Genomic DNA, 15,189 nt, shown 5'->3' with positions numbered 1-15,189 from the left:
ACCTGGACAACTGTAAGTGCTATACAGTATGTATATACTGGACCCTTTGTTTCAGTGCAGGGTAATGTTAATGCTACAGCATACAAAGCCATTTTAGACAATTATATGCTTCCAACATTGTGTCAACAGAAAGGGCCTTTCCAGTTCCAGCATGACTGTGCCCATGTGCACAAAGCAATGTCCATAAAGACATGGTTTGATGAGTTTGGAGTCAGGGCCTGCGCAGAGCCCTGACCTCAAACCCTTTGAACACCTTTGAGATGAACTGGAACGTTGCCTGTGAGCAAGGCCTTCTCATTTAACATCAGTGCCTGAACTCACAAATGCTCTTCTGACTGAATGGGCACAAATTCCCACAGACACACTCTTAAATGCTGTGGAACTCTTCCCAGAAGAGTGGAGGCTGTTCTAGCTGCAAACTTGGGTCAGTTCTATAGTCATGCCCATGGTTTTGGAATGTGATGTCCAACAAGCTCATATAGGTGTGTTAGGCCATAGTGTACTTCTGTCCAGTTTTATAGATAACAGGATGATGTACATTGTCAAAAATGACATAAGCTTCTTTGACATTATTTAACAATGTTGAGAAAAAAAAACTTCACTTGGTCTTCTGGACATCCTAGATAAGTGACTGACTGTCAATGCAAGTTGTAGTAGACTAACGAGGTTTTAGTCCTTTAGAAATAGAAAACAGTGGTGTGGCTCAGTTAGGAAAGGAGGCCTAGCTCAATAGTTTCAGTTTGTCACTGAATATATGCTTCCACCACTTGTTAGCTACCATAACTTTGTAGCTCAGTTGCAAAACTAAAGAAGCAAATTTCAGACACTAAATACATTATGGCTGAACAAATACATTTACAGTAAGAGGCAATTCGATTTTTGCTGAACTACAGCTATACGTACTTGCTTTAAAATAACGTAAAAAAAATTTGTGACTTCAGAAATGCATTTATTTGGAAGCAGTGGTGTCCAATCTTATCCACAAAGGGCCAGTGTGGCTGCAAGTTTTCCTTCCAAACAAGCTGGAGCACACCTGATTCCACTTGTTTAATCAGTTGCTCAGCCTTCAAACAACTGATCATGTGCAGTCCTGCTTTGTTGGAATGAAAACCTGCAGCCACACCAGCCCTTTGCGGATAAGATTGAACACCCCTGATTTAGAGGTTAAAGCAATGTCATTTGTTTTATGAGAGTGTTTGTGTGTGTACCTGTTAATTAGAGATACAATTGCAGTGAACAATTCCTCATAAAGACCAGAAGCCATGCCACCCACACACTGAGTTGCACTCAGCTTAGGGCCTAAAATATAAAACACAGTCACAATTTACATAGAACATTATGGATACACTGCCTGAAGTAATATATTGCAACTGTGCAATTAATAATAATATTACTTATTAAGCAATCAAACACATTAGTACACCCTCAGCAATGAAAAACACAGTGGACATTGTCATCTTATGATAATCATGAATCAGGAACACTGCTGGGTTAAAAGTATGGCTAGAAACTCTGACCTTCTTCTTGTTCATCAGTCATGTGGCGTTCTCTGGCGCCACCAGTGGCTCTCTGCAGTAGCTGCCGCAGATGATGTTTGAAGACTGCAGTGTGGAGCTCCTCTCCCTCACAGCCCAGAACAGCACTAGCAACCTGCGCACTGTCGAAACTCATGAACTGCTTTCGTCCCACTGGAGAAGCAGAAGGGAAGGGAAGGAGAAAAAAGTATGAGATGCAGAAAACCTATTTTGGAAAGATATTGTTTTTTTTTCTAAAGATTCAATATAGAAATGGCAACAATTCTTTTTATAACATGAAAAAAGGCTGACTTATTGAATAAAGCAGACTCACCTTTGCACACCCCCGCTACACCTAAGTGGTATATTCCTGCCAGAACATGCCAAATGGCTCGCTGCTCGTCATGTGAGAATCCAAGAGTGTTCATGGCCACCAAGAGTCTTCCAAAATCCACTGTGGCCCTCTGCTTCTCGTCCACCTGTGGACAGAATTGAGTGGAAGTTATGTGAGGATCAACATGACATTTAAAGGATGTTTAGCACAAACCAACTTGCATAATGCTAACTAACACTAGCTGACTGATAAAGACATCTTTGGTGTCTGAGATTTCCTTTTTTAGTTTTGCACTGGAGCTCAAGGGTAATGTAGCCAGCAAGTAATGTAAGTCTGTTTGAGAAGTTTATTACATTAGTCACATAGTTTTAAACCATTTAAAAACTAAAGAAGTAAACACCAAGCATGTCTTGGCCAATCAACTAATTGGGATTAGGGGAAAATGGGAGAAAAAGTTATCATAGCTTCCCATTAGCCACGGATGTACAAATTTGTACAGTAGTAGGTATATAAGGGTAGAACCAGAACCAAAAGACCCTGCCCCCAGTGTTTTGAGCCCCAGTGCAATTGCTCCTCCTGCACTTCTATTTTTATACCACTGGTCATTTTTGTATTTGAGAAAAGCATTACCGAGAGGCAACATACTGTTTTTTATTTAAATCTCTTGAATTTTTCCTCTCTTTTCTTACCTTGATGGGGCAAGTGATGCCGAATGAGTTGTTCTCAGGCAGCTGATGCAGCTGTAGCTCCGTCCTGGAATGAAAGGACAGGACAAACTCACACATGTTAAAAAAGGAAATGACATCAAACATGTCTCTGTCCTTCAAACTGTCTGGAGCTTTTGTTTCAAATCGAAGTTCTCAGAAGTGCAGGCAGACTGCCAAGTTTGTGCTCGACCTTAAGGACATCTAACCCCCAAACAAACACTCAACAAAAAGGAGGGAATGATCTTGGAAAAATAACAGGTTTGTCTGGGGCTTCTGGTAAACATAAGAAAAACAAAATATGTGTCTCATGCAAGCATGGGAATATGTGTGAAAGACTTCTCTAAGCAGGATATAAACAGAGTCTGTTTTCAATGAAATGCTTAAAGATCATTAACAGTCACTACTGCTGTCTTGGCCATCATGACCACAGTTACATCTGGAGCTTATCCAACTATGGCTGGACTTACAGAGACAAATTGAGCCTAGCCTTGTATCAAGTTTGTCATTGTCAGTCTGAGACAAAGGCTGGCAGACAGATTGTGCCAGACACAGTCACAGGTTCCAAGATAAATATGTTGTTTCTCTATGGTGTTAAAAGAGAACCATGCTGAGGTGTAAGACCACATATTTCCCTCTGTAGTAAACACAGATAAGCTAATGAGCCAAAACATTATGACAACTCACAGATGATGAAGTGAATAGCGTTGATTATCTCGGAACAATTGCACATGTCAAGGTCTTGGATATATTCAGTGATAAGCAAACAGTCAGTTCTAGTAGTCAACGTGTTGGATGCGGGAGAAAAGGGCAGCGCCTGACAAGGGCCGAATTATTATGGCCAGTCCACTGGGTCGTAGCATCTCCGAAATGGCAGGCTTGTGGGGTGCTCCTGGTCAGCCGTGGTGAGTACCTACTAACAAATGGTCCAATGAAGGACAAACCACAAACTGACAACAAGGTGTTGGGCACCCAAGGCTCACAGATGGGTGAAGGCAATGAAGGCCATCCTGTCCGAACCAACAGCAGGGCTACTGTCTCAGAAATCTTTAACAATGGTCATGGGAGAAATGTGTCAGAACACATTGCCACAGACCTGTCAGAGTGCTCCTGTCCACCATTGAAAGTGGCTACAATGGGCATACAAATGTTGGAACTTGACCTTGGAGCAATGGAAGAACATTCACGGTTCTCTAATTGAGCATGTTGGAGCAACAAGTCTGAATCTGCAGTGGCTCCTCCTCACAACATACAACACTTAAAGATTCCAGATACCGCAGGGCACCATCAGATGTCTGGTAAAGTCCATGCCTCAGTGGATAGCAGCTGTTTTGGCTTTTTTTTTAATTTTACATTTATATCTTTTCCTAGTTCAGTAGTACAGCTTCGAATGAACAGAAATACTTGGGAACAGTTATGAACAGAAGGAGCTACAAACTAAACACAAGTGAGGGACATGATAAGGGGCGCAGCTACAGTAACACTGAGATAAGACAGGGGTGGAGACTGGAATGACTGGAGTCTGGCCAGGGGCAACACAATAGTATGGTTTGTTGATGTGTGTTAAGTCTGTTTTTGGTCTTAAAAACTCTTTTTTTTAAGTTTTTTAAAAAGTTAAAATTGCTTGATTATTTTTCTAAATAATGCAGAGATTACTTATTTACTAATACAATAAGTAGAGAATGCTATACAATAGCCTGTTGTCAGTTGCCATGTGTGTCTGGCTGACAGCTTCTGAGCATCCTTCTTTTGAATACGACTCTTTGCCGTAGCTGTCTTGTGTAACCAGAAGAAAAATAAACACACAACATGTATGGTTTATTTCTGATGTTCCACAGCTGTTCTTGGGAAATGATTCTAGAAACCACAGCACTACACTAGCTAAATGAGAAAATGGAGTAGCCTTTTGTTTTTACCCCAAATAGCAAAAATGGTGCTTCACACAAAATAGCATTCATGGAACTTTCAGAAGTACTTTGCTTGAACAAATTCTAGGAAAAAAGAGGCCCTGGTTAGACTTAGTGCATGTGCAGTAAAGCAGCCCATAGAGTTCAAGAGTGTCCTCTGACCTCATCTCGGTATTGAGGCCTGCCAGCATCTGGGAAAAGACCAAGAAGTTGCTCTCTCCCTCCGGCCTGCGGCACACTCGCCATCTCTCCAGTAACATAGTCTGCCACAGAGAAAAACATCAAGCATCAGCATCAAGACGATTGAAAGAAACTGAGAAATAGGACTGCACAATATGTGATTTGTTCAACATGAATGTGATGCTGACCTTTGGAATGTTGATATTGCAAGAGGTTGCAATATGCTGCAGAGCAAACAGATTTTGTGTGTGTGTGTGTGTGTGTTTGTTGTAAGCATTGCTCCAAATGAGTTTCTGTGGGTGTTGTAATAAATCAAGGCATTCACATAATTCAACAAATGTTAATCATTTCATTTCAAAATAACACAAGCCTGCCTTAAATCTTACCACCAATGTGTTTTGTGTTTTGATATATTGCAAGACATCACAACTGCAATGTGCAGCAATATAATCAAAATATAGAACTTTGTACATATCTAGCATTAATGGAATATAATTTCAAGTTAACCAAAATGTTAATACATCGATAATTCCCTCTCTTTATGTACCCTTTGCATTGTTAGATTCCATTGTTAGACTGATCATTAGTAGATTTTTTTTAATAGACTAATAAGTAGTAGATATTTGTCACAATGTAACTTTTTCCCAATTTCATTCAGCTCGGGGCAAGGATATACCTGAAGGTGTCCCGCAGCTGCGAGGCCTTTGTGGTTGAAGTCCAGAGAAAGCACCATTGCAAATCGTGTGGAGGCCTCACTGTGCGGGGAGCTCACACAGCCAAAAGACCGCAACACCGTAAACACAGCCTGTAGCCGCTCCACTGAGGTCACACACACAGACACATACACACACAACTTAATAAAGTATGTTTGTAGCACCAGACAGAATGACACTAAGGGTGTAAACAAAAATTTCATTGTTCACATCCGAAACCGTGCGCCAAATGCACATACATGCAATATGCACTGGTAATGGGTCCAAAATGACTAAGACTGTAGCTAAACCACTTATTAATTGCTCACATTTGTGAGGATCTGGGTTTAAATGAAGCAAAATGCAGGAGCTACAAGCTCAAAAAAACAAGAAACAATTGTAAGTTAAGTGAAGAAGACATAGCAGTGTTAACAAATTAAGTTCTTTCCCACTAAAACATTCTACAAGGTGTAATTCTACTCCGGCTCAAAAAACAGAACTGAGCAAAAAATAACATGCACTGTTAGTGCATAGGTATATTCTGTGTTGCACCTTCTCATGTATTGTCATGTATCTCTGCTGAATTTGTTCAAACTGCAGTCCCATGGTAAAAAATATGCAAAAAAAAGAAGACTTCAGACCTTAGATATTAAAAGGATTATGTTAGGATCTATTAAACCCAAGGCATTAATAGAGATAGAAATAAGCTATATATATATATATATATATATATATATATATATATACATACATACATACACACACAAAATCATTATTTATAGCATGCTTTCTATTGGGATTGGGATTCTATTTCTAGTTTGTTCAATCTTCAATGTGTGAGAAAAGATCTTCTGGATTTCTTTTAAAGTGAAGTTGAAAGATTTACAACCCCATTTCCATAAAAAAAGGGACGCTGTGCAAAATGTAAATGAAAGCAAAATGCAAATATGTGCAAATCATTTTACCCCTATATTTATTTGAGAATAGTACAAAGACAACATTTCAAATGTTGAAACTGAGGAAGTTTTTGCTTTTTTGAAAAATATATGCCCATTTTGAATTTGATGGCAGCAACACGTTCCAAAAAAGTTGGGACGGGGGCAACAAAAGACTGGTAAAGTTGTGTAATGCTAAAAAAAAACACCTGAAGGTTAATTGGTAACAGGTCAGTAACATCACTGGGTAGAAAATGAGCATCCCAGAGAGGCTGAGTCTTTCAGAAGTAAAGATGAGGAGGGGTTCACGACTCTGTGAAAGACTGTGTGGGCAAGTAGTGCAACAATTCAAGTATAACGTTTCTCAACGTAAAAAGCAAAGAACTTGGGGATTTCATCATCTACAGTACATAATATCATCAAAAGATTTCTAGACAATCCAGAGAAATCTCTGTATGCAAGGGACAAGGCTGAAAACCAGTATCTGCTGGCCATGATCTTTGGGCCCTCAGGCGGCACTGCATTAAAAACAGACACGATTCTGTAGTGGAAATCACTGCATGGGCTCAGCAACACTCCTGAAAACCACTGTCTGTGACCAGTTCATCACTGCATCCTTTAATGCAAGTTAGAGCTCTAAAACGCAAAGAAGAAACCGTATATAAACAGGACCCAGGAATGCCGCCACCTTCTCTGGGCCCAAGCTCATTTAAGATGGACTGAGGGGAGTGGAGAAGTGTCCTGTGGTCTGCCGAATCAAAATCAAGCCATCAGGCTTGTTATAAGTACACAGTTCAAAATCCAGCATTTGTGATGGCATGGGAGTGCATTAGTGCACATGGCATGGGTGACTGGCACATCTGTGAAGGCACCATTAATGCTGAATGATATCTACATGTTTTGGCAGCATATGCTGCCATTCAAACAACGTCTTTTCCAGCAAGACAATGTCAAACTACATTTTGCGCATATCACAACAGCATGGCTCTATAGTAAAAAAGTTATGGTGCTTAACTGGCTTGCCTGCAGTCCAGACTTGTCACTTACTGAAAACATATGGCACTTTATGAAACAAAAAATACAACAAGAAACCCGAAACTGTTGAGCAGCTGAAATTCTACATCACGAATAAGAATCGGAAAAGGTTTCACTTTGAAAACTACAGCAGTTGGTCTCCTCAGTTCCCAAACGCTTACGTGTTGTTAAAAGAGGAGGTGATGCAGCACAGTGGTAAACATGCCCTTGTCCCAACTTTTTTGGAACGTGTTGTTGCCATCAAGTTAAAAATGGGCATACATTTTTCAAAAAACAATACTTTTCAAGAATTTTTCAGTTTTAGCATTTGATAGGTTGTCTTTGTACTATTTTCAAATAAATATAGGGTTTTAATGATTTGCACATCATTTAATTTTGTTTTCATTTACATTTTGCAGAGTATCCCAACTTTTTTGGAAATGGGGTTGTAGATTCATCATAAGTTTAATTTATAAAGAAAAAAACAATTTAAAAAATTGCTGTCCCACATTTTCATGTCTTTACCAAGACACAGTTTTAGTCCATAGACAGAGCCTTATTTTAGACACGCCCCTGCATTTTAGAGCAGTAAGACTGCATCCCTGTGCTACATGTTGAGCAGTTAGATCCCATTGTTTGAATTAAATGTGTCCTAAAGTCAGAAAATCAGTGTGTAATCTTAAAAACCGTAACTACAGAAACACATATTTTCTGCAATTAAGTAATCTTTTTTATGTTTCAATGAAAACTATTATGATTTTACAAGTGTACAACTGTTCAGAGCTGTGTTTACCAGTCATGTACTGATGAGCATTTTTGAGTTACGTTTGAGGCCTCTGCTTCTGTCTAGTCACTGTAACTGCTACAGAGGACTTCCTTGTTAAAAGAAATCTCCTTTTCAGACCCTACCACTAATTTACATCTGGTTTTATGAGGCAGAGAAAATTCCCCAGCGGCCGGTCAAGTGGAATATAGACCCCACTTCATAACACCTATTTTCTTTGTGACAGTCTCTTCCTCAAATGCATCTGCATGTGGCAGATAAATGCATTTTGCATTTTTACCACACATGTGGGTCATAACTGCTCATTTAAGCTCATAATACATGAGCACACACAGGCAGCATACGTGGAATTTGCACCTGACTCTGGAGCAGAGAAGGAAATACTTAAGCAACTGCTACTTTGTTACTATATTTCAGTATTAAGAATTGTACTTTGCTTTTTTACTCAATTACATTTCCAACAGAAAAAAAAACATACTTCTAAATCCTTACATGTTCAAATCTTAACGGCTTTTGCTTTCTTTTTCTTTTTTTTTAAGTTCAATCGAGTACCCCTACATTTTATGTTTTTTAAAGCTAATACTCAACATCAAGCATAATTATATTTTTAAAAGCCTTAAGAAAGGATGTGCTGACTCTTAATTTTTACTTTTATATACTTGGAAGTTTAAATGTAGATAATGTTTGCATTTCAAGTATTTTTGTCTCCACACTTCATACTACACAGAGATTTTGACACAGTCTTCATACTTTTACTTAAGTATAGTTTGTCTGTGGAAAAGACTTAGCACCTTTGGCCCAGAGACTGGAACCAGGAAGCCACTGGATTCACCAAACACTCAAAACATTCAATGTTTTAACTTAAAAAAAGTAAGTAACCTGGTGGCCTTAAAATTACAAGTTCACTGAACTTCTAATAGTAAGTTAACAGAACAATATGTGTTTTCCATCTTGTTAAATTATTATTTGAAGTTCAATGAACTCAAATTTAAGGCAACCAGATTATTTACTCTTTTTAGTAAAAGGGTGAATCCTATTTTCTTTGACTTCTGCAGCTAAATAATGTCATGCTTCAACTTCACTCAACCCTAAACCTAACCTAAAAGCTTTTTGTTGTCTGAAAAAACCCACAACATCAAAAATGTTCATTTTCACCCTCACTAAGAGCTACAACATGGCCACAAACACATAAGCAGACACACAGAGTACATGGTGCTGGGGGCTTGTGTTCAGCAGAGCAAAACGTATTGTGAAAGAAACAAGCTGTTGCTGTAATTACTACATTATAACAGCATGCTGACAAAGCCTTAAGGGCGTGCAATACACAGTCAAGCCATTCCACAGGCCACTGTGAAATCTCAGAAAACTCATTTCCATTTTCATTTACAAAGAAAACTGTTTACTTAGACTCTACCCTTAAAGAAGCCTCATTATTATTGCCCGTATTATCAGCAGTTTTAATAAGGTAATAAGCTATAAAGGGCACTTTGTGTAACTGGCCTAATGAGCTCTCAAGCTAGCTGTGAACATTTTTCTGTATTTATGGCTGCGCTTTGCCCATCACAGGTGTTTAGGTGTCATTCATCTTAAATCAGTTTAATTTGTTTTTAACTTGTAACAAATATATCTGATGAAGCAAGTTAGCCAGAAATATATGTGACTAAAGAGGAAACACATATATAAGAAGAAAGTATTTTTGGTCAGTGTTAAGTTAGGGAATACAGATATATAAGCTCATATAAATTAATGCTATCACCTGAAATAATCAGAAACCCTTTACTACAACACACAGTTTATGAGCAAGCACCCCACAAAAAGCTATGCTTTCTAATGGGCTTAACAACAAATAAGAATATCTTCATTTTCTCAAAGCATCACTACATAAATTACCACCCCATATCTCACCCTTCCAACAGTCATATTTACAAATGGATGCACGTATTAATAAGACATTCTTCACATCTTATTTGCTTGTTCAGAAACTGATAAAAAATACCACAGTGCACCACTTTTTGGAAAAACTTCAAAACAGCCACAAATTTCACACTCAAAATTATCGTTAACTTCTTTGTCTCTCTTCAGTATGCACCTTTGGCAGGAAGGTTTTATACTCTCAGTGCTCTGCACTGAACAAATTTCAAAAGCCATAAAAGCTATGTTTTTTTCACACTTAATTATTTTATCAAAGAAACCATAGGCATCTGAGCTGGGTAGATCCCACTGAATTAATGTAGCCTATAGTTTACAGCTGCGAAAAAAGCTGTGAAGAAATCATTTTGAACTAACCGTGTTTATGGTGCAAAAAGTTATATATATAGATAAATACAGTAGTGTAAAAAGAAAAATCTCACAGGTGAGGCTGTCCCCTGCTGTGCCAGCTTGTTTGAGAAGTTCCTGGGCAAAGGCCTGACAGGACGTGGTCTTCCCTGTGCCACTACGGCCCAGAGCCACCACACTCTGGTCCCTCCGCTGGCCCACCATAGATAAATAGACCCTCCGCACCAGAGCCTGCAGGGGGGCAGGAGCCTCCCAGGTGTCCCAGCGGCGCATACGCAGTCCCTGATACAAGAGAGGAAAGGAGAGTAAGAAAGAAGTTTGACATATGCAGGCCCTCTAGTAAAAGGAAGCCTTTATTAAACTACGCACTCAAACAGTTGTGACGTAAAGCGTCTTGTGTTGCTTAAAGTAATGCATCAAATATATCAAAGAAGCAGCAATAATGCTGTCAGTATTGAAGTTCCAATGGTGCCTTAGCCTTGGCTGTTTGTGTTAAATGCAGTGCAGTAGTTTCTGAAGAAGTGAAAACTTTAAGACTGAAATTCAAATCAATTTGATAAAAAATCTGATAACTCCAGATAGTCTATCAGCCAAGACATGTTTGGTGTTCAAGTGTTGCTTCTTTAGTTCTGGGCTGCAGCTTAAGGCTAATGTTGCTATCAAACAATAGAAGTCTATATCTTCCAAATTTTTTTTATGTAAATACATCACCAAAACTTCTCTGAACCTGCCCAAACTGCGTTCACTTATTCATTAAGGTTGTGCAGACTTGAATTTGGACAACAACATTCTGGGGTAAGTGGAAAATTTATTAAATTATATTTTTCACTGAACTATCACTAGACAAATGTTACAAGCATACAAGCAATTTCCAGTGGTCTCTTCCTGGAAATTTACTGCAAAGTTTAGTTGCATCTGCATCTAACCTGCTGCTTCCTTCCCTAACACTAATGCATCTGATTCAGTAAAACATGGACTTCTGAAGAAGTTTATTAGCTAGAACAGGTGTGGTAGATTGGGTTTGGAAGTAGAATCCTTAGGAAGGTTGATCTACAAAAGCAGGGTTGATGGCCACTGCTTTAGAGTAACAATAAGGCAAAACTGAAGTCTGAAGAATATTCTCTAATGCATTTGTTTGCTTGGAATGTATAACAAACGTCTTTGAATTTGCTTGTTAGGAAGTTTTTAAACTTAAAAATTGGTGTGTTGACAGCATTTCAAGTTCACAGTGAAGTGGTAATCATGTTTCCAATCTGCATGATAAAACTACCAAACATCTCTCCATTGTTTTTTTATAGCCTCATTAAAGCAGTGTAATACAATCTTGATCTTACTTATAAGTGTGAATTCTAATTTTTGCAATCATCAGCAGAAATAAGCTTTTGATGGACAAGTACTTTTTGAGTGTCCCTTGGGAAAAATAACTCTTTTATTTTAGTTGGGATATACAGGTCTCTCTCTGCTCTGTCTTATGTACTTGATGAAATAGCCACTCTTTCATCACAATATACTGCTTCTGAAATGCTGGTCCTATGGGATTTTAATCTTAACTGGCTTTCTAATGCATCTGATTACTTAAAGGAAATATGTGGAAATCTTATCCTCACACAATTAGTCATGGAATCAACACGCCCAAATCTGAAGGATCCCACCAAATCTACCCTGCTAGACTTAATTCTATCCAATGGAGCGAATTACTGCCTTAGCAGTCTTTGATCTAGGCATTAGTGACCACTGCCCCATTGGATGCATTAGAAACAGTTACAAGAACAAAAGAGGCTCTCGGATAGTGGTTAGAAGAAATTTTAAACATTTTAATGAACGAGCTTTTCTATCTAACTTAGCAATGAATGAAATCCGCCTTACACTAAAAATTCCAGATGTTGACTTGGCACTAAACCACTTTAGCCAATCATTTCTAACGGTGGTAAACAAACATGCCCCCCACAACAAAAAAGGATAAGAGACAGATCAAGTCCCTGGTTTACTAGTGAAGTTTCCTAATTGTTTAAAGACAGAAATAAAGCTTGGTCCATTGCCAGACGCACGGGGGAGAGAGACCACTGGCTTACGTTCAGACAACTGAGAAATAAATGTACCTCTGCAGTTAGAAAGGTCAAATCAGATTATTATCTCAGCCTGATTACCAGCTCTACAAACACTCAAAACTTTTGGAAAACTGTAAAATCCCTTAAAAACAATTACTCTACCCTTCCAACCAGTGTTATAGCTGATGACAAGCTGATATCTGATCAGAAAGAAATCTGCAGAGCTTTTACACACATTTTGCTGTAGCTGGTCACATTTTTGAAAATACTTACTCAAATCTGCTGTTAGGTCAAACTGATATCAACTCTATTGTTACCCAGAGCCATGGTCTCTTCACACTCCAGCCCTTCTCTCCAATCATAGTAGCTAAATCTCTTACTACTATTAATCCACGAAAAACTACAGGTGAAGATGGGCTGGAACTTTACTTTCTGCATCTAGCAGCCCCAATTATTTTATAATACATAACATAAATTTTTAATCTCTCTGTTTTATCATGCAGAATTCCCAGGATCTGGAAAATAGCTCATGTAACTCCACTGCATAAATGAAGTGAGGCGGCAGATGTAAATAACTACAGACCAATCTGAAAATTGTCTTGTTTAGCTAAAATTTTAGAACTTCTAGTAAATAGTCAACTTAAATAATTTGTACACGAAAATTCTGTCCTGTTTAATTATCAGTCTGGCTTTAGAGAATGACTGTAACAGTGGAGGCAAGAAGGCGGGATGCAAATGCGAGTTGCTTTTATTGAAATTAGAGTCCAGAGTAACAGAGGTTTGAAGAAAAGACAAGTCCATGACAAAAACAAAACCAAACTATAAGATGAAAGATGAAAGATGAAAGAGGCCAAGAGGCCAAGAGGCCATCCACAAATACATCCACAATGCAAGCCAGAGACTGAACAAACACAGGGGTATAAATACACAGAGAGGAAACGAGAAACACCTGGGACTAATGAGGGGCGGAGCTCAGACAGGTGGAACAGATAACAAGGGGGCAGGACCAGGGAGGAGACACAGAACAACAAAAGCACATGGCACAAGAAAACAAAAGGCACATAGCTACCATTGAGGGGAAGAAACAGACACACTCAGATGGACAGAACGGGGGATCCGTGACAAAGACACAGCACCATCTCTGCTACTGGTTTTAAATGATCTCTATATGGCCATAGACAGGAAGAAGCATTGTGCTGCCATTTTTAATGATTTATCAAAAGCTTTTGAAACAGTTGATCACACTCTTCTTTTAAAGAACTTACAAAAGATTGGCTTTGATACAAATGCACAAAAATGGGCACAAAATTACCTTTTGGACAAACAACAATGCATAGCACTGAGTAATTACAAATCTGATTTTTTGACTATATCCAAAGGAGTACCACAAAGTTCAATTTTGGGCCCAGTTTTATTTAATATATATATATTAATTAATTGCTGCCTCTGCCTCGGACTGCAAAGTACACCTGCATGCAGATGACACGGTTTTATACTGTTCAGCTGACTCTGTTGATGCTGCAATAAGAAAACTACAATGCTCATGTAAACACAAACTGGTTTTAAATGCTAAAAAAACTAAGTTCATGCTGTTTTCCAGATCTACTAATACTGATTTTAATTCTGTAAATATCACTACCCCGACGGGATCCAACATCAAAATAGTCATGGAGTATAAATACCTTGGCATATAGCTGGATGATAAACTTACTTTTAAATCCCATATTAAAAAATTGGTTTGCAAATGTAGACAGAAGCTTGGTTATCTATATAGAAATAAATCCTGTTTCCCCATGTATGCAAGAAAAAGAACTGTTGAGGCAACCTTGCCATCTATCATGGACTATGGTGATGTAATTTACAAACATGCATCTGCCAGTTCCCTCAAATCACTGGACTTAGTCTACCACTCTGCACTAAGGTTCATTACTGGAGAACCTTATCACTCATCACTGCAGACTGTATGAAAAAGTTGGATGGCCCTCACTAGCAGCACGCAGGAAACACAGTTTATTTTTGTTTATAAAACACTCTCCAGCCATTTTCCAAAATATATTACTTCAATGATGTCTGTAAATAATGGTATTTATCAGACTTGCTCCAGTGGTTGGATCATAATGCCAGGTACTGAGAGTTTTTACTGAACTGGTAAAATCTCCTTTTGTTACAGTGCACCAGTGCACCCACTACAGGAAACGCTAAAGCTCAGCTCGCTGGTGTCACTCGATTATTTTAAACTTTTACTCTCTAACCACCTCCACTCTGCCTGCAACTGTTTTACCTGATTTTTTACCATTATCTTATTTTCATTATTTTATTATTTATTCATTTGTTTATTTATTTATTATTATTTATATTCTTATTCTTATTTTAATTATTACGATTATGATTACTTTATTATTGTTTTAGTCATTTTAATAAATTTTTTGTTTACTTTTTGATCTTATTCTCCTTTTATTTTATTTTGATTTAATTTTATTAACATTTACATTTTAGCTACGTTTTAATTACTGTTATATTTTTTATCGCATTTTTATGTATTTTTTATTATTAATGTTTCTTTTTTTTAACACTTACCTGATTTGAGTCTTTTTTTATGTATTAAATTTACTTTTATTATTTGATATGTTCTTACACATTATCAAACACTTGTTCTGTATCAACTCGGCAACATTGTAAATGAGGGTCACCCTAAATGTTCTCCGAGATTAAATAAAGGTTGATTGACTGATTGATTGATTGATTGATTGATTGATTGAGTAAGAACATCCAGCTATAGGCATCAAATAAAAATAAGCCA

The 15,189-nt window shown here is 38.0% G+C and overlaps 1 protein-coding gene across 2 annotated transcripts in view; it reads right to left on the bottom strand.

Annotated features, from left to right (window-relative positions):
- LOC118824322 (unconventional myosin-XVIIIb-like) overlaps nt 1-15,189 on the bottom strand; it is a 66,750-nt gene that overhangs the window by 42,494 nt on the left and 9,067 nt on the right. For both annotated transcript variants that reach the window (XM_036594383.1, XM_036594382.1), the window contains exons 8-14: nt 10,416-10,623; nt 5,316-5,458; nt 4,622-4,722; nt 2,538-2,601; nt 1,849-1,993; nt 1,518-1,688; nt 1,209-1,299 (exon numbers count right to left, since the gene is read on the bottom strand). In XM_036594383.1, the coding sequence (XP_036450276.1) occupies nt 1,209-1,299; nt 1,518-1,688; nt 1,849-1,993; nt 2,538-2,601; nt 4,622-4,722; nt 5,316-5,458; nt 10,416-10,623 (923 nt within the window). The remainder of the gene's footprint in view (nt 1-1,208; nt 1,300-1,517; nt 1,689-1,848; nt 1,994-2,537; nt 2,602-4,621; nt 4,723-5,315; nt 5,459-10,415; nt 10,624-15,189) is intronic.

The sequence above is a fragment of the Colossoma macropomum genome, unplaced genomic scaffold, assembly GCF_904425465.1.
Source record: "Colossoma macropomum unplaced genomic scaffold, Colossoma_macropomum, whole genome shotgun sequence".
Lineage (NCBI taxonomy): Eukaryota > Metazoa > Chordata > Actinopteri > Characiformes > Serrasalmidae > Colossoma > Colossoma macropomum.
Note: the sequence above shows the minus strand (reverse complement) of the source record. Positions and strands in the feature narration are given on the sequence as shown.